Consider the following 21,081-nt stretch of genomic DNA (forward strand, 5'->3'; position numbering starts at 1 on the left):
GTTGTCAGGAGAGATCAGTCCCTGGAGAAGGACATCATGCTTGGCAGAGCACAGGGTCAGAGGAAAAGAGGAAGACCCTCGACGAGGTGGATTGACACACTGGCTGCAACAATGGGCTCAAGCATAACTATGATTGCGAGGGTGGCGCAGGACTAGGCAGTGTTTTGTTCTGTTATGCATAGGGTCGCTATGGGTCGGAACCGACTCGACGGCACCTAACAACAACACGATCTGTCAGAATGCTTGTTTTCCTTTAGATCACACATATTTGGGGAAACCTGGGTTCTTGTTATAGATACTGATACTGTTCTCCTAAAGCCTACCTTGCTTATCTTCGGCCTTGTTTGGGGCATACACTCAAGTTTGGGTACATTAATCAAATGTGACATGTTTTCTGTACTTAGAATAATACATCTTGAAAAACCAAATAACTCTTTAAACAGACTTTTATTGTGAAGTATAAAATATTTGGAAATGATTTTTAAAATTTCAGTCACACTGTTAAGAATTCAATACTCTTTGAGAAAGCACCACATTAATTACATTCATAAAAAAAAAACCTAAAATGCATATGTTGAAATGATTTAGTAGTGATTATGGCATCAGCAAATCATGAAATTCAGAAAATTTTTCTAACTACAGATATAAATCAGGGATCTCAAACTCAGGTATCTTCAGGGGCTGGGTAGGAAATACAAAGTCATAAAGCAGTCCGAGATAAGAGGAAGTCTAGGAGACTGTGGAGGGCAAACTGGGGAATGCATGCCCAATCGAAAGTCTTTTCAAAATCGAAATTTTTGGAAACCTTACACTCACCAAATAAAACACAACTGACTGTGGGCCAAACTACTTACATGGACTGCCACTTTGCAACTCTGGTCTAAATGAATTTCTAGCAGGTTACGTACCTAATTCTCAAAACGGCAGACGAATCATCACTTATTTGACATATATATATCTTAAAGCTTAAGCCACTGTTTTGGGAGGGGTTAATTAAAAAAAAAAATTTAAGGTATTTTGCACTTTGAATTTTAGGCAGTCGTGTGGATATATTTTTAAAGCATCTGGTTAGGAGACGAAATTTTTATTTTAACAAGATCTTTCACACTTATTTGTGAAAAATTAATTATGCCTAAGCGTTAATTACAACTAAATGAAATTTTATTCTTTTAATATTAGAAACGCACACACCTTGGTATGTTATTGCTTAGTAAGAAATGTTTATGTGAAAAATAGTACTGGCATTACTAAAGCCATTGATTTAGGCAAAGTATTCAATCATATCACCTCAGTAAATACATAATATAGGAAAATACTTGTCAACCATTTGACAATAAATTTTACATTATCTTTCAAAAGTATTTTGTGGAAAAACTTTAGCAGATTTTGTACTTTCAGTTAAAACTAAAGGTTCTAGGCAACACATATATTTGCAGAGTAGTTCAAATGGCTGTACTGTGTTGGTGTGTTTATGCCAACGCAGTTTTAAAGAAGGTACTATACTTTGCCACCAAGGGCTTCACATTAATAATTCTTAATTGTTTCAAAAGAAAGTTAGATGATAGAGGCATTAGAGTGATAAAATTTCCTTCAAAAAGGCTGCAAAGGAATATTATTATTCAAATATCCTTACTAGAATGAGGATACATATTTAAAAATAATTTATAGACAAAACAGATTTCAAAAAATGAAACTCAAATACATTCACTCCAAGTCTTCACAAGATACCAAAAAATATTTTCTACTTTTTTTTTTTAAAAACATTTTAACTTGCTGGTTGAGAAGTTAAACATAAAAAGAAAGCACCAAATACAGCTGTATGCTCTCTCATTTTAAAAAGCTAGTAGTTATTACATAAAACTTTGCCTTTTCTGTAAAATAAAGTTAATATGGGACAAACCAACTTTATATGTGGCTATTATATTCTGAAACTAAAAAGCCAAAGTTGTTAAGTACCTGGCCTAAAGTTAGATGTTTAACACACCCAGAGTAAGTACGCAAGAAAATATTAGACACAGTATCCATCCATTATGCAGTAGGTTTCCTATTATTTCTATTTTGCCTGAATTGAAACTTTTCAAGTAGGGGAAATACGTTTGGCATTTTGTTTTAAGCTAATATTTGGCAAAGTTTTAAACTCTGGTCAAGTCTTACGTATTTTCTCTGCACTTCAGCACTCTATTAAAAGCACTTACAATCAGGACTTTTTAGAATTCAAAGTTAACACTGATTTTACACATCACAAGTATTTTCATAGCAGAATATTAACCAATGTTGAAAACAACATTATAATTTTACCATGAATCCAAAAAAGAAACAAACATCTTTCTCAAATCAAGTCAGTAACAGAAATTTCTTACAGAGTATACAATTCAGGCTGAAGTGTTACAAACTCTGTTTAATTTAGCAGTTTATTAAAACCTGTAGGAAATCAACAGAAACAGAACAAAGAGAATGGAAATAATGAAAATGGTAAAAACTGTAACCAATGGCATGGAACAATATATATATAAAATTGCTAAAGGGGAACCTAATTTGCTATGTAAATTTTCATCTAAAACACAATAAACCAAAACCAAACCCATTGCCATCGAGTCGATTTGACTCATAGCGACCCTATAGGACAGAGTAGTGCTGTTCCCATAGGGTTTCCAAGGAGCAGCTGGTGGATTTGAACTGCCAACTTTTTGGTTAACAGTCAAGCTCTTAACCACCGTGCCACCAGGGCTCCCAAATCACAGTATTATTTAAAAAAGAAAAAAGGCAGGGTTTCTGAGCAAATCTATTTAAAACTAATAAATTATTCATAATTAAAAATTTAAAGGTTTCATAAATAGTAACAATAGGCTAGATACTGGGTATATGAGATCCCACAAACAAAAGCAAAGTACTTCAACATTATCCAATCCAAATATTGGTTTAAAATGATTCAGTTATATTTAACATTTATAGCTAACTGATCTGTAACACTGAATTCCAGATTATATTGATAACAACCAGATGTATGGTGCTGTCTTGTTCTTCACATCAGAGGATGAAAACTCTTTTCTGTGAGACACATGATTGCCACGCTGGTAACATACAGTGATCCAATTAGTGAGCATATTTATGGAGAAAGCGTTCAAATGCATCATAGATGGCTTGTCTAAAAATTAAATATGAAAGAAAAACTGTAAGTAATTAGCAAAAACAAAAAAGGGACAGTGCCTTTACTACGATTTCCAAATTCCCTATAGCTTGTTCTCTGACCTCCTTTTAGTTATCAAAAGGGCAGTTACCTGAGGGTGGGTGTTCGGATCCATGCAACTTCACTACCACTACTGGAAAACCTCAAATTATTTCCAGCTGGTGAAGCACTTTTTTGTGCCTTAGAAATTTATATGCTTATATATAAAATAGATATAAGAAACCAAACCCGTTGCTGTCAAGTTGATTTTGACTCACGGCAACCCCACTACAGAACAGAGCTGCCCCAGAGGGTTTTCTTGGCTGTAATCTTTATGGAAGCAGGTTGCCAGGCCTTTCTTCCATGGCACTGCTAGGAGGATCTGAGCTGCCAACTTTTAGGTTAGTAGTCAAGCGTAAACAACCTGCACAGCCCAGGGATGGATGTCGATTTCAACGCATGGAGACTGCATGTGTGTCAGAGTAGAACTGTGTTCCGTATGGTTTTCAATGGCTTGTTTTTTTAATAACAGCTTTATTGAGATATAACTCCCATACCATGAAATTTACCCCTTTGAATTATACAATTAAATGATTTTTAGAATATTCAGAGTTGTGCAGCCATCACCACTATCTAATTCCAGAACATCTTCATCACCCTCGGATCCATCAGCAGTTTTCCCTACCTTCGGCCACGGGCAACCACTAACCTACTTTCTATTTGTGTGGATTTATCAGTGGCTTATCTTTGAGAAGTTAATTGCCAGGACTTTCTTCCAAGGCACTTCTGGGTAGACCTGAACTGCCAAACTTTTGGTTAGCAGCGGAGCACATTACCCATTTGTACCACCCAGGGACTATATATACGTGTTGCTGTGCACCATGCAGTTGATTCTACCTCACGGCAGCCCTTTGGGAGAGAGGAGAGCTGCCTCATAGGGTTTCCTAAGCTCTCATCTCTACAGGAGACATGAGCAGATCATCAGATCTTTTCTCCCAGAGTGGTTGGTGGGTTTGAACCACTGACCTTTCAGTTAGTAGCTGAGCACATAGGTATGTGTACACACACACACACACACACCCACACACAGCTATCCCCCTGCCTTTTGAAAATTCGCTTTGCCACTATGCTTTTACAAAAGACCTACATTAGTACCTGTTTTTGCTAACTGTAAGAAATCCGAGGAGGATTTCAGCTTTTACGAAAAAAGACGAATAGTGGAAACGCATTCAGTGTTTGCTCTGCAGCTAGCCATCAAAAAGGCAGCACGCATCCTGGGCAGCGAGGAGTGTCCTTGCCAAGCTTCTTCCTCTGGAACAACACTCAGCGTCTCAGCATCAAGCCGCCATACCTTTTGCTTTGTTAGTGTTACTTTAGGTTGTGTGTGTGATTTGGTGTGATTTGGTAGATCACCTTTTGGGTCTGTGAATGCTCAAAAAAATTTTCCCATATAAATTAATGGTACTTGCTTCTTTGCTTTATGCTATTTTGGCTTACGAAAGGTTTCACAGGAACGCTCTACTTTTGGATAGCGGGGGACGCCTGTATCTATACACACACATTTGATATATATAATGATAAATGAATGGAACTGCTTCTTTTACTGTCATTATTTTATCCCTTTGCTAAAAACTAAATGACTATGTAACTTCAGAATGTGGTATTCAATCTGTTTCACACCTTATGATATAGATGCTGTTAGTTTATTAAAAACATGTTCTAAGCAGTTGAATTTAAGATCAAAAGCCTTAGCTTCCTACATTAACTTCACCAGGTATTTTAACATTTCAATTAAAAAAGAATTAGACAAACTGATCTGGCATAGGTCCAAAAGAATTTTTTTTAAAGCTCATTTTGATTTTTCTATTGTACGATGTTTCATTGTAGAATATTTAGAAAGAAAAAAAATAGAACGGAAAAAGTCATAATCCTATTGCCCTAAAGCATCCACTGTTAATCTTTTCATAGACTTCCTCCCAGGCTTTTTTTTTTTTTTTTAAATGCATATGTCTGTATCTTCACTCTGTTTAAATAATAACCAAGAGATAATATTACTTTTGAATACTACTTGTTTGACTAAGCATTTCTCCACATCCTTAAAACAATTTTAAGATGATCCTTAAGACTGACGGCCTGCCAATAGACTATGATTTCCAGTATGTTGGGAAAATATTGCCTTCTGTCATGCATGCATTTCTTTGGCTCACGAATTTGCCCCATTAAAATGCAATAAACTGTGAGATGGGAAACAAACTGGTCTAAACACATAAAGAGATTCTCTTTTGAGGGCAGGTGTAAGCCCTCAATATTTGAATGCAGGTGAGAAGGAGAGAGGGCCTGAGATGTTTACCTATTGGACAATTTTTCCTCTGGGCACTTGATCTGGTGATAAATGGAGAAAATATTGAAGTTGTTAACAATTTCATTTTACTTGGATCCACAATCAATACCCAAGGAAGCAGCAGTCAAGAAATCAAATGACATATTGCATTGTGCAAATCTGCTACAAAAGACCTCTTTAAAGTGTTAAAAAGCAAAGATGTCACTTTAAGGACTAAGGTGCGCCTGACCCGAGCCACGTCAATCTCCTCACAGTCATGCGAAAGCTGGACGATGAATAAGGAAGGCCAAAGAATTGATGCCTTTGAATTATGGTGTTTGTGAAAAATACTGAATACACCATGGACTGCCAGAAGAACAAACAAATCTGTCTTAGAAGAAGTGCAGCCAGAATGTTCCTTAGAAGCAAGGATGGCGAGACTGCGTCTTACATACTTTGGACATGTTATCAGGAAGGACCAGTCCCTGGAGAAGAACATCACGCTTGGTAAAGCAGAATGTCAGTGAAAAGAGGAAGACCTTCAATGAGATGGACTGACACAGTGGCTGCAACAATGAGCTCAAACATAACAATTGTGAAGATGGTGCAGGACCAGGCAGTGTTTCGTTCTGTTGTACATACAGGATCGCTATGAGTCAGAATCGACTCAATGGCACCTAACAACACGATAATAAACATGATAATGATAAATATATGCTAGTAAGATCTGGCTAGAAGTAGAAATAATGCAGGATATCAGAAAACTGAAGATACAGCATAAAAGTTATTGTAAGTTCTAACTAAAATACTGAGGTCATATAAAATTGTTTATATTAAAACCAATATTTCACTTCTGATTTAAGGGTCAATATTCTCTAGCTAACTGAGAAACACTACTAGATTATTCCACAGATGCTCAGGCCAGTTTGAGAGAAGAACACCAGAGTGGAGTGAAAAACTCTTGATGCAAAGCAAGTTTTACAAACTGTAATGTCCTTCCTCACACCTGGCCATTAATGTATGAAGTGGGTAAAAGCATACAATAAAGTATGACTATGATATGCTATTTCCTCAGTTCTCTTGAAGAAAAAAAGATAGGATGACATAGAAAAGAGAAAAAGTACGATGAGATTTGAGGGAGGCAGGGGGGAAATAAGAGGACTAAAACATAAAATAAAAATACCTGATCTTTTATATTTGAGGCAAGAAACATAAAAAAAATCCAAAAAACTAACCAAACAACTAAACACCTATTTAGACCAATCGTCTTACCTAAAGAGTCCTTGTTTAAAAAGATAAGCACTAATATGACCCCCTTCCAGATATCGGACTTCACAACCAGGCCAAATTTCTTGCAGACTTCGAACTCCCGTTCGTGGAATATAGGCATCTTCTTTGGCTTGAACCACTATAATTAGGCTTGGGTCCACTGGAACTAGGTATAGGATTTAAAAAAAAGGCAACACACATACTTTTAAAACTTCTAAGATTTTTATACAAATACTATTATTATATGAGAAAATAAAACACATTATACAGTGTAGTGAAACATTTTAACCTAAAATTTTGATTATTACATTAAAAAATCAACTGTAATATATCATAATGTTCATCTCTAATAAAATGAGATGAATATTCTAAAGAAGATACAAAATCCAATGTGTGTTTTTTTCAATGTGCTTTTTAATAAACTAATCAATAATCTTAGATTTTCACAGATAAAATATGATACAGTTAAGTAACCAAATTGGAGAACACATTCTGGAGTCTATCATATAAAAAAAAAAATATGAAACATCCTTAAAAATATTTCACAAATATTTACATTATCAGCAAATATTCTCAATTTCATATAAAATTAGTACCTGAGAAATTTGCTACATGAGTACATTCATCCATGACTCCTTTCATAAATTTCAAAGATTCTTTCTGGAGATTATTTCTTCTTTGTTCTTTACCGAGTAGATCGTATGACTGACTACTGGAACCCCTGTAACTACTTTTGCTGGTTGGAAGTGGCTGATTGAAGCACTCCATCTTAGAGGTATCTTGCAACAAAAGTCCTTCCGATGGGGCACTGAGAGATGTTTTATTAGAACCATGGCACTCAGCAGATTTCCGGAACACAACTTGGTCTGTCAAATCTAACTTTAAAGTTCTAGAAACCAGATTAAGGTTAGTTAGCTTGTCTTCACTGCTAGGAAAACGTTTCACAAACTCTTGTCCCATTTTGAAAGAATCCGTCTGAATATATGAAAAACAAAACAAAAAAATCATTTAATATAAAATAGGATTTTATTTAACAACTTTGTTAAGGACTACAATAAATGACATATTTTATTGCTAAATGTTTCCTACTAAAGGGTATCATTTAGTCTGTATCATGTTTTTATTGCCGTTTTGAAATCTATGTTCTGCCTTAGCCTTAGAACGTAAATTCATGCACAACAGAAAATATTTCATTTTCATATTGACATCAAACCCAAAACCAAACTTGCTGCTGTCAAGTTGATTCCAATTCACAGTAACCCTATGGGACAGAGCAGAAATGCCCAGTAGGATTTCCAAAGCTGTAATCTTTAAGGAAGCAGACTGCCACTGCAGCATCAGGATTGGAGGAAGGCTCATTAACAACCTGCCATATGCAGATGACACAACCTTGCTTGCTGAAAGTGAAGACTTGAAGACTTACTGACAAAAATCAAAGACTACAGCCTTCAGTATGGATTAAACCTCAACATATAAAAAAAAAAAAAAATTGGGGAAAACAAAAATCCTCACAACTGGACCAATAAATAACATCATGATAAATGAAGAAAAGGTTGAAGATGTCAAGGATTTCATTTTACTTGGATCCACAATCAATGCCCACGGAAGCAGCAGTAAGAAAACAAACAACATAGTACACTGGGCAAATCTGCTGCAAAAGGCCTCTCTCTTTCAAGTGTTAAAAAGCAAAGATTTCACTTTGAGGACTAAGGTACATCGATCCAACTCACAATATTTTCAGTCGCCTCATATCTGAGTTTTTTTCATATGCATGGGAAAGCTGGACAGTGATTAAGGAAGACCGAAGAATAACTGATGTCTTTGAAGTATGGTGATGGTGAAGAACGCTGAATATACCCTGGACTGCCAGAAGAACAAACAAATCTGTCTTGGAAGAAGTACAACCAGAAAGCTCCTCAGAAGCAAAGATGGCAAGTCTTCATCTCACGTACTTTGGACATGTTATCAGGAGAGACCAGTCCCTGGAGAAGGACATCATGCTTGGTAGAGGTTCAGTTAAAAAGAAGGAGACCCTCAAAGAGACAGATTGACACAGTGGCTACAATGATGGGGTAAAACAGCAATGATTGTGAAGATGGCGCAGGGCTGGGCAGTGTTTCATTCTGTTGTATACAAGGTTGCTATGAGTCGGAACCTACTCAACAGAACCTAACAACAACAACAACAGTGTTTAGGGATACATATTTGGATAATAAAATTATTTTAAAAGACATAGGAAATAATTATAAATATCAAGATAATGATTACTAATTGGTGGAAGGGACTTGCAAATAAGAAACATGGAAAGGAATTATGGGGTAAGTGGCCAAGTTCTATGTCTTGACCTACATGTAGTTATAAGTATGCTTACCTTTTAATAAATTGACTAAGTCATGCATCTGGTTTGTATTACTCTCTGTATCTGTTTTATTTAAAATGCTTTTAAAAATGAAAAAAGTTTAGACAACTGATTTAAAAATTTTTTACTATTTTCTTTAAAAGCTTAAATCTTTTTTTTTTAATTAATTTTTATTGTGCTTTAAGTCAAAGTTTACAAATCATGTCAGTCTCTCATACAAAAATTTACATACACCTTGCTATACACTCCTAATTGCTTTCCCTCTAATGAGATAGCACAGTTCTTCCCTCCACTCTCTCTCCTCGTGTCCATTTGGGTAGCTTTTGGCCCGCTCTGCCCTCTCATGTTCCCTCCAGACAGGAGATGCCAACATAGTCTCATGTGTCTACTTGATCCAAGAAGCTCGTTCTTCACCACTAACATTTTCCATCCCATATTCCAGTCAAGAGTTGGTTTTGGGAATGGTTCCTGTCTTGGGCTAACAGAAGGTCTGGGGACAATGGCCTCCGGAGTCCTTCTAGTCCCAGTTTCACCATTAAGTCTGGTCTTTTTACAAGAATTTGGGGTCTACATCTCCTGTTCCCTCAGGGGTTCTCTGTTAGGTTCCCTGTCAGGGCAGTCATCAGTTGTGGCCAGGCACCATCTAGTTCTTCTGGTCTCAGGCTGATGTAGTCTCTGGTTTATGTGGCCCTTTCTGTCTCTCAGGCTCGTAATTACCTGTGTTTTTGGTGTTCTTCATTCTTCCTTGCTCCAGTTGGGCTGAGACCAATTGATGCATCTTAGATGGCCGTTTGCTAGCATTTAAGACCCCAGATGCCACTCTCCAAAGTGGGATGCAGAATGTTTTAATAGATTTTATTATGCCAATTGACTTAGATGTCCCCTGAAACCACGGTCCTCAAACCCTGCCCCTGTTACGTTGCCCTGTTACGTTGGCCTTTGAAGAGCTCAGTTTATTCAGGAAACTTCTTTGTTTTTGGTTTAGTTCACTTGTGTTGACCTCTCCCGTATTGTGTATTATCTTTCCCTTCACCTAAAATAAAACTTATCTACTATCTAATTAGAGAATCTCTCTCTCCTTCCCTCCCTCCCTCCCCCCCTCATAACCATCAAGGAATATTTTCTTCTCTGTTTAAACTATTTCTCCAGTTCTTGTAATAGTGATCTTATACAATATTTGTCCTTTTGCAAATAATTTCACTCAGCATCATGTCTTCCAGATTTCTCCATGTTATGAAATGTTTCATGGATTCATCATTGTTATTTATCGATGCATGGAATTCCATTGTGTGAATATACCATAATTTATTTATCCATTCATCTGTTGATGGGCACCTTGGTTGCTTTCAACTTTTTGCTAATGTAAACAGTGTTGCAATGAACATGGGTGTGCATATATCTGTTCGTGTAAAGGCTCTTATTTCTCTAGGATATATTCCAAGGAGTGGGGCTGCTGGATCGTATGGTAGTTCTATTTCTAGTTAAAAGCTTAAATCTTTCACACAATCAAATTTTTTCCCTAATATAGTGCAGAAATTAAAAATACTTACTCCACAATATTCAAGCATGTGAATAATTTCTTCTTCATAAACTGTTTGTGTATAATATTGCTTTTCCAGCTCCCTCCAATTAACTGATTTACTCAGTACACCCTGAAATAATAAGCCAAATTAAGATCAAATCACATCATAAAGTATTTGTCTAATATTTTTATTACTATTACTCTGCAGAAAAGAGTTATCATAGCAGGCCTGACATTACCTATCCTTAGAAGGGACTGCTTAAAAGGTTGGCCCTTGGCTACGTGCGGAAACTTGATTGGTAAACAGTTCCCTTACATTGATATAAAACGTTCCCTAGTAAGAGTAGGTCACTATGCCTAAACTCTTTGTAAAAACAATGTAGTTCCTGCTGAATATTTGCTTTCTTTCCTTCTGGATTTTGGAATATGCTAGGCCAAGAGTGCCTAAGTAACTAACCTCTGATAAAAACCCTGGACTTCCAGCCTTAGGAGAGCTTCCTTAGTAGGCAACTTCTGTAAATGTTGTCACAACTCATTGCTGGAGGAATTAAATGTGTGGTGTTAGATTCCACTGGGAGAGGACTCTTGGAAGCTTGTGTCTGGTTTCCTCTGGACTTCACACATTGTGCCTTTCCCTTTGCTGAGTTTGCTTTGTATCAGTTTTCTGTAATAAATCTTAGCCGTGAGTATGAATATATGCTGAGTCCTATGATCCTTCCAACAATCCCCAAATCTGAGGGTGGCTATAGGGACCCTGAAACATAATCTTAAATTATATATAGCTACCTAAATATTAGCTGCAATTAAATTACCGTAGTGAAGACCCCAGATGCTGTGGACCAAGACAGACAAGGAATCAATGGCATGGGCTTAGGCCAGTTGGATACTGCTAAGGAAGCCATCTGTAATACAATAATAGTTTAGAGAGTTTCTGTTTAAAGTTTCCATTCATTAACACAGAAAAAAAATGTAATATTACAAAATACTTTGTGCAGTAGTTGGTGATATAAAACATGAACACAGTTGCTGAACACTTGTGAGAATGTCTAGCAACCTCTTCAAACTGCCAAAATCATAAATTCGATGATAACATATAATCTCCCCCTTAAAAAGTAATAAAGTATAATAGAAAATTTATGTGACCCCCTTAAGACCCTTCACTGAGAGCAACTTTCTACTGGGTAAGTATAGAGCAAATGAGCTGAGATGCAGATGCTAGGCTGTAGAATTAGCACTCGTTACCTAAATGACTTGCTCATGTTCAACAAAACTACAACTATAAAACCTCAGACCTCTGAGGTTGACTGGAGTATGCCAAAAATTTGGTGAATTCCAGAAAGACTTTATAACTGGCATAAAATAATGTAATGTGTGTGTTCAGAACAAGGCTTTGAACTGGTTCTTCCCGGTCCAGTCATGGCCCAAGGAAGCGAAACCAGAACAGACCTGAATTTTTAAAATTTGGGTGTACCAGAACAATAACTGGAACGGGAAAAATTACGAGTCAAAGCACTGCTAGAAACCTAATCTCCCTCTTAGAAAACAAGGGCAACGTATGTGGTGCAAGCAACCAAATCCCTTGCCCGTTGGATTTTGATCAGAGTCACATTTTGAACAGAGTTGGAAACAGCAGTGCCCCACTCAAAGATGGCACCTGACCACCATTTTGAATGTTGCTCTCTGCAGTCCTGCCAATAATCCAATTTCACACATCAGGCTCCTAAAAGGGCTTACTACACCTTTTTGAGGTCTCCCATTCCAGAGATTTGACCCATAATTTTTCCTGTTTTGGTTACTACTCTGGTTCACCCAAATTGTAAAAATTCGGGTCTGTTCTGGTTTCTCTTCAACAGCCATGACTGAACCAATTCAAACTGGGTCAAAGCCCTGGTTTAAGGAAGGAGGGTTACTTTTGACTGGAGGAGTCAGAGAAGGCTTCATAAAATGGCTGAGTCTTTCAGGGAGAATGAAAGATAGGGGCTTTGTCTTCCATATAAAGTATGATCAAAGGCGAGATGGTGAGAAAGTATAGGGTATGGTAGGGGAACAGCCAATATACTTCAGTTTGGCTAGTCAATAAGGCACATGTGGCTAAGGGAATAGGGGATAGGTAATGCTGGAAAGACTTATCAGGATCAGATTAGAGGTCCCTTTGTTTTGAAGTTAATGAGGAAGTAATAAAGAGGTCTGAGTAATGGAATGGCATGATCAATCAAGTTATTTAAGGAAGCTAAAATGATAGTAATTTACAGGAGTGGTTACAGAGGGTGAGATTTTGAGACCAGTTAATAGGCAGTAGTCCAGGTGAAAGTAGAAGAACTTGACACAGGTCCTAACAATGGAAACACTAAACCCAAACCAAACACGTCACTGTAGGGTTGATTCCGACCCACAGTGACCCTACAGGACAGAGCAGAACTGCCCCATAGGATTTTCAAGGCTGTAGTCTGTACAGAAGTGGACTGCCACATCTTTTTCCTGTAGAGCTGCTGTGTGGTGAGTGGGTTCCAATCGCTGACCTTTAGGTTAGCAGGCAAATACTTTAACCACTGCACCACCAGAGCTCCTTATGGAAATGCTACTCATACCCCTTGCCATCGAGTGGATTCTAACTCATAGCGACCCTACAGAACAGAGTAGAAATGTTCCATAGGGCTTCCAAGGAGTGCCTGGTGGATTCGAACTGCTGACCTTTTGGTTAACAGCTGAACTCTTAACCACTACGCCACCAGGTTTCCCATGGAAACATTATTAGGTAGTAAAATAAATCCTTTTCCATCCTTCATTTCACTATCTGGTAGTTCTTTTGAATTTGAATAAAATTTTAGACTTAATTTTAAAATTCAAATGATCTACAGAGACTTCATATACTTATTTTTAAAAAAGTACTCTGTGACTAATATGTGCCAGGTAATGAAGCATATGGGCATATGCCTGGCCCTCATAAAACCTATGGCTTCACGGAGAAAACAGACTGCTAAACAAGTAATTACAGTACAATGAAATAAGCACTAATGAGAGATGAAGTGTAGTCTGGGGAAAGGATGGCAGTTAGGAAGAGCCCATAGGAAGGGGGCTGTAAACTGTGACTTGAAGGGCAGGCTGTTTTCCGGTTAGGTGAAAAAGGGATGAGGGGGGTACTAGAGGGATGCTAGCACATGGCAAAGGGAGAGCCCAATGTAACAGCAAATCTTTGGTGGGTTTTAAACAAGTGAGAGCAGAGACCAGATTTAGATCACTCTAGCTTTTTTTAGCTATGGGGTGGAGAAAAAATTGTTGAGAAAAAAATTAACGAGAGAAAAGACTAGAGGCAGAGAAACAAATCAGGACATAGTTTCAGTATACTCTAGAAGACAGATGAGGGTGAAACAGGTTGGTGGCACTAGGGGTGGGGCTAAGAGATAAATGAACAGTATTTTCCAAATTAGCTATCTTGACCAATTTAACAGTAAAATAAGGCATTTACACTTGAGATTTGAAAATTTAAATCTTATAATAAGTTTTTAATAAAATATTAAATGCAATATCTAAGGTTTAACTATGGAGTAGTACCATCAATTTATACATAAATCATTACTTCATAGTTGGAATGAAAGTTTAGAGTTTGTTTCTGCTTCCCACTTTCACCAAAACTAACAATAGTTCTATACTTAAAGCAAATCTTTAAAATAACAGATTCCCGAGCTATTATAAACATAATATAAATTGAAATAAAAGGCTTACATGTCCTCCCATGGATATTCCGGTCATTCCCAGAGGTCCATAACCCTCCCTCTCCAGCCAGTGCAGGAGAGCTGCAGATTCTAAAACAAGAGCTCCTCCCATCACAAAAAGGTCAGACACGTTTTTTAAGCTGGATCTTCTAGCTCACAAAACAAAATAGAAAATGATTTATTTGGTGCATTTACATTTCAATATATGCAAATTTACAACAGGCAGCCAGACTTCATGCTTTTCTTTTAAAGGGCCAGACAACTAAAGTAAAACAATAGAAAAAATTGATGAAATCAGAGTGCTGCTAACATTGTACTACATGTTAACCACTTAAAATGTTTTAAATAAATGTGTATCTGCTCTATAACATATAATCTTTATTGAATCTCTATAACAATAATAGCTTAATTGAATTTCACCTATTTAAATAACTATTTTAAAGTCCAGAAAAAAAATATTTATGATACCATTTAAAAACTGTTAAAATAGTTATGAGAAAATAATATTTCTTTATTGCTAATTTTTTTTAGTGAAATTATCAGTCAATAAAAGGAAAAACAAATTTACAGATTTTCCCCTTAGAAATCATTACAATAAAACTTACACCATAAAATTTAAAGAAAAAATGCAATGTAAAGGAATTTACTTAATGGAATACTGGGCTGACACACTACTAAAATCTTAAACAAGTTATTTTCATAAAATAAACAATTTATGAATATAATACTGGAAAAGTAAAATTTTAAAGACGTATCCTTTCAATAAATTTAAATAAAGGCCAATTCAACTGGTATTTTCTGTTTTAGAAAATGATTTATTTTACATAGAAATAATTTCCTTGTAAGGAGTACTAAATACCTCTTTTTAGATCCCAGAATCATCCTCATATAGTGATAAAAACTTATAATTATTATTATGTGCAAAGAACCATGTGCCATAAAGAACACCAAGTTGTGAAAAACAGAATCCCAGCCTTGAAGGAGCTTGTGTCCATTGTCCTACAAAGTCCCTCTCAGAGTTCCAAGTCCCAGGAACATTGCTTTTCTTTATGAAAACTATGTTATCTTTTTCTTTACTGTTGTTATCCTTTGTAAAATCAGACATACTCATGTTTCATCAGAAAAGAGCCCATTTATCCTTATCTCTGTTTTCTATCCTCAAGCTATTTTTCTATTTGTGATTGCATATTCCCCTGACTATTTTAGCTTGGTATGGAAGTCTTGAACTCTCAGGTTCATTCCAGTTTGCTCTTTTATACAGAAGTTACTGATATGAGACTCTGAACCGTGGTTATTTATGATGATGGATCCAGTCTCCACTTTTGATGAAAATAGACATTTTTTTTTTAAGAGAAAAGTAACTGCTTACGGTTTAAATTGCAAGCTGCTTCTTATGATGAATTAGTTTTAAAAAATTATATAAAATTCACATTCTATAAATGAGGTAACTGATAATCAGAGGCCAAGGTCACACAGCCAGTAAATGGCAAGTTACAATTCCAACCTATGTCTGTATGACTCCAAAGTTAGAATCTTTCTATTAAACCCCTGAAGCCTCTCACAACTTAACAAATTCTTTTTGCGTTTTAGCCACCTATAACCCAAAAAACCCAGTGCCGTCGAGTCGATGGATAGGGTAAATATCAACAAACCTAATTCTGAATTCAGGACTTGGTTCCAGAGTGAGAATTCTTGAACTATTTAGCTGAACTTTAATTTTTCACAAGGTTTCACAAAGTTCATTCTAAACTATCCTCTACACCACATAGGTGTGCCTCCCATCCACTTCAAATCTATACCTCTTCCATGTCATTACCACATAGAACATGTGAATTCCAAATCCATGTCTAAAGCACTTTCAAACTCCCTACCTGACTTCTCCACTTGAAGGTCTAACAGACATCACAACTTTAATATATCCAAATCAGAACTTTTGATTTCCCACCCACAATATCTAATTCATCAACAAGTCTTGTCCTTTCAACTTCCAAATTATATCCCAAATCCCTTAAAAATTGTCTCCATTTCCACTGTTACCAACCTAGAGTCTTCATTATCTCATTCCTGCATTACTGCAGTAGCTTCCTACCTGGTTTCTCTGCTGCTATTCTTGTGCCCCTAAGCCAAAATAACCTTTTAAAAACATAAACCAGACCACTCCTCTACATTTACAGTAAAATCCAATCCATGGTGGCCCTTCATAATCTGGCCCTTATTTACCTCTCTGACCTTACCTGTACTACTCTCCCACCTCATGCTTACTTTTCACTTGCTGTTCCTTCTCTTCCGCTGACCTTCCTCCAGGTCTTCACCTTACCTGTCACATCCTCTTATCTAATATTGCTCCTGCCCCATACCCTCATTATTCCCTAAGCCATTGCCTGGCTTTATTTTCTTCACATCATTGAAAAATATCTGAAATTATCTTACGGTTTTATCTATCTCCCATACTAGAAAATAAGCTCTGTGAGGTTAAGGACCATGTCTTATTGTTGCTATACTCCCAGTGTCCAGGCTCAAATATTTATTGAATGAACCAAAACCAAACACAATATAGATTGTGGAAATGCAAAAAAAAAAAGCCTTCAAAGTTCATTATAAAAGACCAGAAAGGGAAAGTTTATCCTCAGATTTTCTATACTATGCATTACAAGAGAAAGAGTAGAGTGTTTAACTTCATAAAGCAAGTAAAATGTACTTTACAAAGGAAAGTTTTATCATTTCTTCAGTTAGTCTTACAAATGAAGTATATTGTAAATTAGTCTACTAACATTTGTTACTGTATCTACTTGTCAGACATTAAAATACAAAGATCTTAAACTGAAAATTTAAGTAATTTCTACTACAGTTTTATAATAGATTTATCCCTCAACAACTCTAGGATATTAAACTTAGAAACGGTTAACTGAAAGGCTACCAAAATTTTACTATTGCTGGAAATTTGGTAAAATGACTAGGAAAATGAAGGTGATACTATACTTACACTTGGTCTTTGGGTTTCCTGCAGCCATTTAAGAATGTGTGTCAAAGAGAAAGTTTTAAAATAATTAAATATACTCTATATCTCAAAACATATTAATCAAAGTAATTAAATTGAAAGACTTTAATACTAAATATAATTTAAATACAAAAATAACCTTTCTAGTTATTTCAAGTAGGCTGTTTAGAAGGTTTTAAGTCATTCAACTTATTTTTCTTTTCCTAAATGCTTTAGTGAGATACTAGTACCTACCATACACTTCACCCATTTAAAGTATGCAATTCAATTTTTTTAGTATACTCACAGGATTGTGCAACCTTCAACCCAATTTTAAAATGTTTATTGGTTTGGTTTCTTTCATTTTATATAGTCATGTTTATTATAAAAAATATGAAAATACAGAAAGGTAGATTGAATAAAGACTATACAATCATTTTGATGTATACAGTTTGTTTTGGATTTTCTGTTTATAGATTTTTATGCATAACTATGTCATGTCATAGTTTCATACCCCATTTTTTGCATCATAATTACTTTTTGTACATTATTATAAACTTTTAAATAATAACTAACAATTAAATCTTACTGAATGCTTACTATTTACCAGACACTGTTCTAGGCAGTATTAACCATTTAATCCTCTGAATAATTTAAGAGTTTATTTCCATTTACCAACGAGAAAACTGAGGTACTAAAAGGTTAAATAACAAGTCCAAGGTCATATGGGTAGTAAGTGACAGGCCAATAAACGTAGCATTGTTAAACATTTAGCTATTTCTAAGCTATTTCTAGAGTTTAAGTATTTTAAGTAAAGCGATATAAATATCTTTAAGTTTTCTCTTTTCTCAGTATCTTATCCTTAGAATAAATATCCCAGAATCAAAATTACTCTGTGAAGGGATATGAGATTTTTTAAGGCTCTGGATACCTATGGTAAAAATGCTTTCCCAAAGGATTTTCAGTCAACAGTAATAAGAGTATCCATTTCACAACAGCCTCACGAGTACTCTGTTTTATTTTTAAAACTTTTTGCTAATTGTTGCTTTAATTTTACATTTTTTATTACCATCATTGTTGAACTTTTCTTTATATCTGTGTATCAGTTTCGTTTCTTCGTCTGTGAAAAGTCTGACGTCATCTTGAAAATTAAGTTAAGAACTGTTCTAAACCTTACTGATACTGTAAATGCATTTAAGACATAAGGGTTTCCTTAAATAATAAACATTTGACTTATTGATATTAAAATCTAGCATAACTCTTAGTGGAAACAAGTACAATTTATTTTTTTATAATCTTTGTTCATTTATAAAAGTCATGAAACATTTTTTCACTCTTAAGTATTTTCCGAACCAACCACTAAATTTAACTGGTTTAGAAATGTTGTTTACTATGTATCCTATCTTTTGATGATTAAGTAAATAAATAAACAAGAGAAAACATTTCTTAGTTATCACAAAAGGATATAATAAGGGTTTTCTAATAACAAAGAAGCCATCCGGGCTTCTTTAATCATAGGACGAGCCATTAGTGTTCTTCGCCTCCAATAATGCTAAGGAAAGAAAAGATGACATAAGTAAAGAATATAATAACCACGTCTGATAAAGAGGGTATGTTAACAAATTATTTGGGAATTACGGTGTTATAATGAAGTCTTACATGATCTCCTGTTCCAGCAAGATGAATACATACAGGTCTGTATTTGCTATTCCATTCTTTAGGCACAATAAATTGGAACCTATTTAAAAAAAAAAAAAACAGTGAGATTATCTTTATTAAGGCTTTCAACACAATGTTTGAAATGTTTTATAATGAAATTATTTGAGAGAAAAGATTATTCAGAATTTGAACACTCAAATTACAACTGACTAATTAAACTAATGTTTGACTAGAGGCTTCAAAGATATTGTACATTTGCTGATTAAGAAACTAGATTATATAAATGTTAATGTAAAGACATATAATACCACTTCCACTGCCATCAACTCGATTCTCTCTCATAGTGACCCTAAAGGGTAGAGTGGACTACCCCACAGGGTTTCCAAGGCTGTAATCTTATAGAAGCAGACTACCACATCCTTCTCCCAAGGAGAGGCTGGTGGGTTCGAACCACCGACTTTTTGGTTAGCAGCCAAGTGCTTTTAACCACTGCGCCACCATGGCTCCTTTGAAGACATATAATAGTCATTTAAAAAATTATAAGATGTTACCCTTTTATCTGTTTCTGCGCCGTCCCATTTTTTGTTATTTTTATTATCCTTCAGTACTTCTGGTTTAGTGACAAAGAATTATAACCCCCTATGAATGCATTTTGCCAAGGGCATATTTCTTAAACTTCATAATATTCTAAATTTGATTGATTTTCAACACTTAGATTCAAAATACAAAGCATGTAAAAACTATCATAAAATAAAAACCACAATAAATACTATTCATAGTATTTATTATGAGCCAAATACTGTTTTATGTGCTTTGGGTATACTGACTTATTTAATTCTCACAACCATCCCATGAGGGAGGTACTGTTATTATTACCAGTTTACAGATGATGAAACTGAAATACAGAAGGTTAAGTAAGTTGGCCAAGGTCTTAGCCAGAAATAGTGGAGCCAGAATTCAAACCTTGGCAGTCTGGTTCCAAAGCATAGCTCTTAAACACCATGATATCTATCTATCTATCTAGATATAGTCTCTTGTAATTACAGAGTAGAACGTAAACACTACAAACATCAACAATGTAAAGGTAATTTATAAAAAGGATGAGAAGTGAGTTAGGTGGAAGAAGGGCAGAGGAAGATGTAGGAGCACTAATTTTCTCATTCTAAACATGAGAAACAAAAGAGCCTGTCCAAAAACTAAAGGATCGGGAAATAAAGTATATTACTGATAGTCATAAAGATAACCAATAAAAGAAATAATTAAAAAATCTGACTGGCAGGATCTGAGAAGTGAGTGGGCTAAATTCCTTATCAAAGCAGAAATCAACTGATACTGTGTAACACTGGTAAAATGAGAACTAGAAGAAAGAAGTCCTGTATATTTCTAGAGTTATGAGTTGAATACCAAAAGAACTATAAGTTACTAGTTATAAGTGGTTACCTCCAGGGAAGTATTTAAAGCTCTGTTTTTTGATGTATTACATTTAGGACTGTCATATATTCTTGATGAATTGACCCTTTTATCATAATGAAATGTCTATTTCTGGTAACACTTTGTCAAGCTTTGTTATATTAAGCATGAAATCATAATATGAATTCTATGCATTTTGTTAGTAAAGTAATAATTTACTCTTCTTTGGTACAATTTGGAATGTCAAATAAAAATGACACTGATAGCACCTTAATGCTGACAACAAGGAAAGCTGGTTTTGTTATACACACACACACATACACATGCATACACATATTTCTATAAATGGAGTAAAATTTCATTAATGCCAGAAGCATTTTATTTGAAAATATGCATAATTTAAAATGAGTGACTTATCCCTAGTCATTAATAAAATTTTCAAAAATCTAAATCCAATTATTTAAAAATTACTTTTGACCTATAACATTGGAAAAATTAAAATTCTCATAGAAGATACGTTCCCTACAGAAATATTAATATTTCACCAGAAGACAAACATTAAATTTGCTTTAAATTTGAGCATTAAACTATATCATGTTAGTATAAATTTATTTAAAATTATTAAATAATTTACAAATTAGTGTTATGCTTAAAAATATCATAATTTAAAATTTTGGCTTAAGTAT

General features: G+C 35.2%; 1 protein-coding gene across 19 annotated transcripts in view; it reads right to left on the bottom strand.

Annotated features, from left to right (window-relative positions):
- Positions 1-309: 309 nt before the first annotated feature.
- ABHD18 (abhydrolase domain containing 18) overlaps positions 310-21,081 on the bottom strand; it is a 53,055-nt gene continuing 32,283 nt past the window's right edge. For 8 of the 19 annotated variants that reach the window (XM_064285349.1, XM_064285351.1, XM_064285347.1 and 5 more), the window contains 9 exons: positions 18,986-19,064; positions 18,792-18,878; positions 17,333-17,358; positions 14,360-14,498; positions 11,449-11,538; positions 10,665-10,766; positions 7,352-7,730; positions 6,759-6,921; positions 311-3,145 (listed from right to left, as the gene is read on the bottom strand). In XM_064285349.1, the coding sequence (XP_064141419.1) occupies positions 3,094-3,145; positions 6,759-6,921; positions 7,352-7,730; positions 10,665-10,766; positions 11,449-11,538; positions 14,360-14,498; positions 17,333-17,358; positions 18,792-18,878; positions 18,986-19,064 (1,117 nt within the window). In that variant the 3' untranslated portion in view covers positions 311-3,093. Of the gene's footprint in view, positions 3,146-6,758; positions 6,922-7,351; positions 7,731-10,664; positions 10,767-11,448; positions 11,539-14,359; positions 14,503-17,332; positions 17,359-18,395; positions 18,469-18,791; positions 18,879-18,985; positions 19,065-21,081 lie in introns of those variants that run through there. The other 11 variants (XM_064285345.1, XM_064285342.1, XM_064285341.1 and 8 more) reach the window with 5 other exon arrangements.

The sequence above is a fragment of the Loxodonta africana genome, chromosome 5, assembly GCF_030014295.1.
Source record: "Loxodonta africana isolate mLoxAfr1 chromosome 5, mLoxAfr1.hap2, whole genome shotgun sequence".
In the NCBI taxonomy this organism is placed as follows: domain Eukaryota; kingdom Metazoa; phylum Chordata; class Mammalia; order Proboscidea; family Elephantidae; genus Loxodonta; species Loxodonta africana.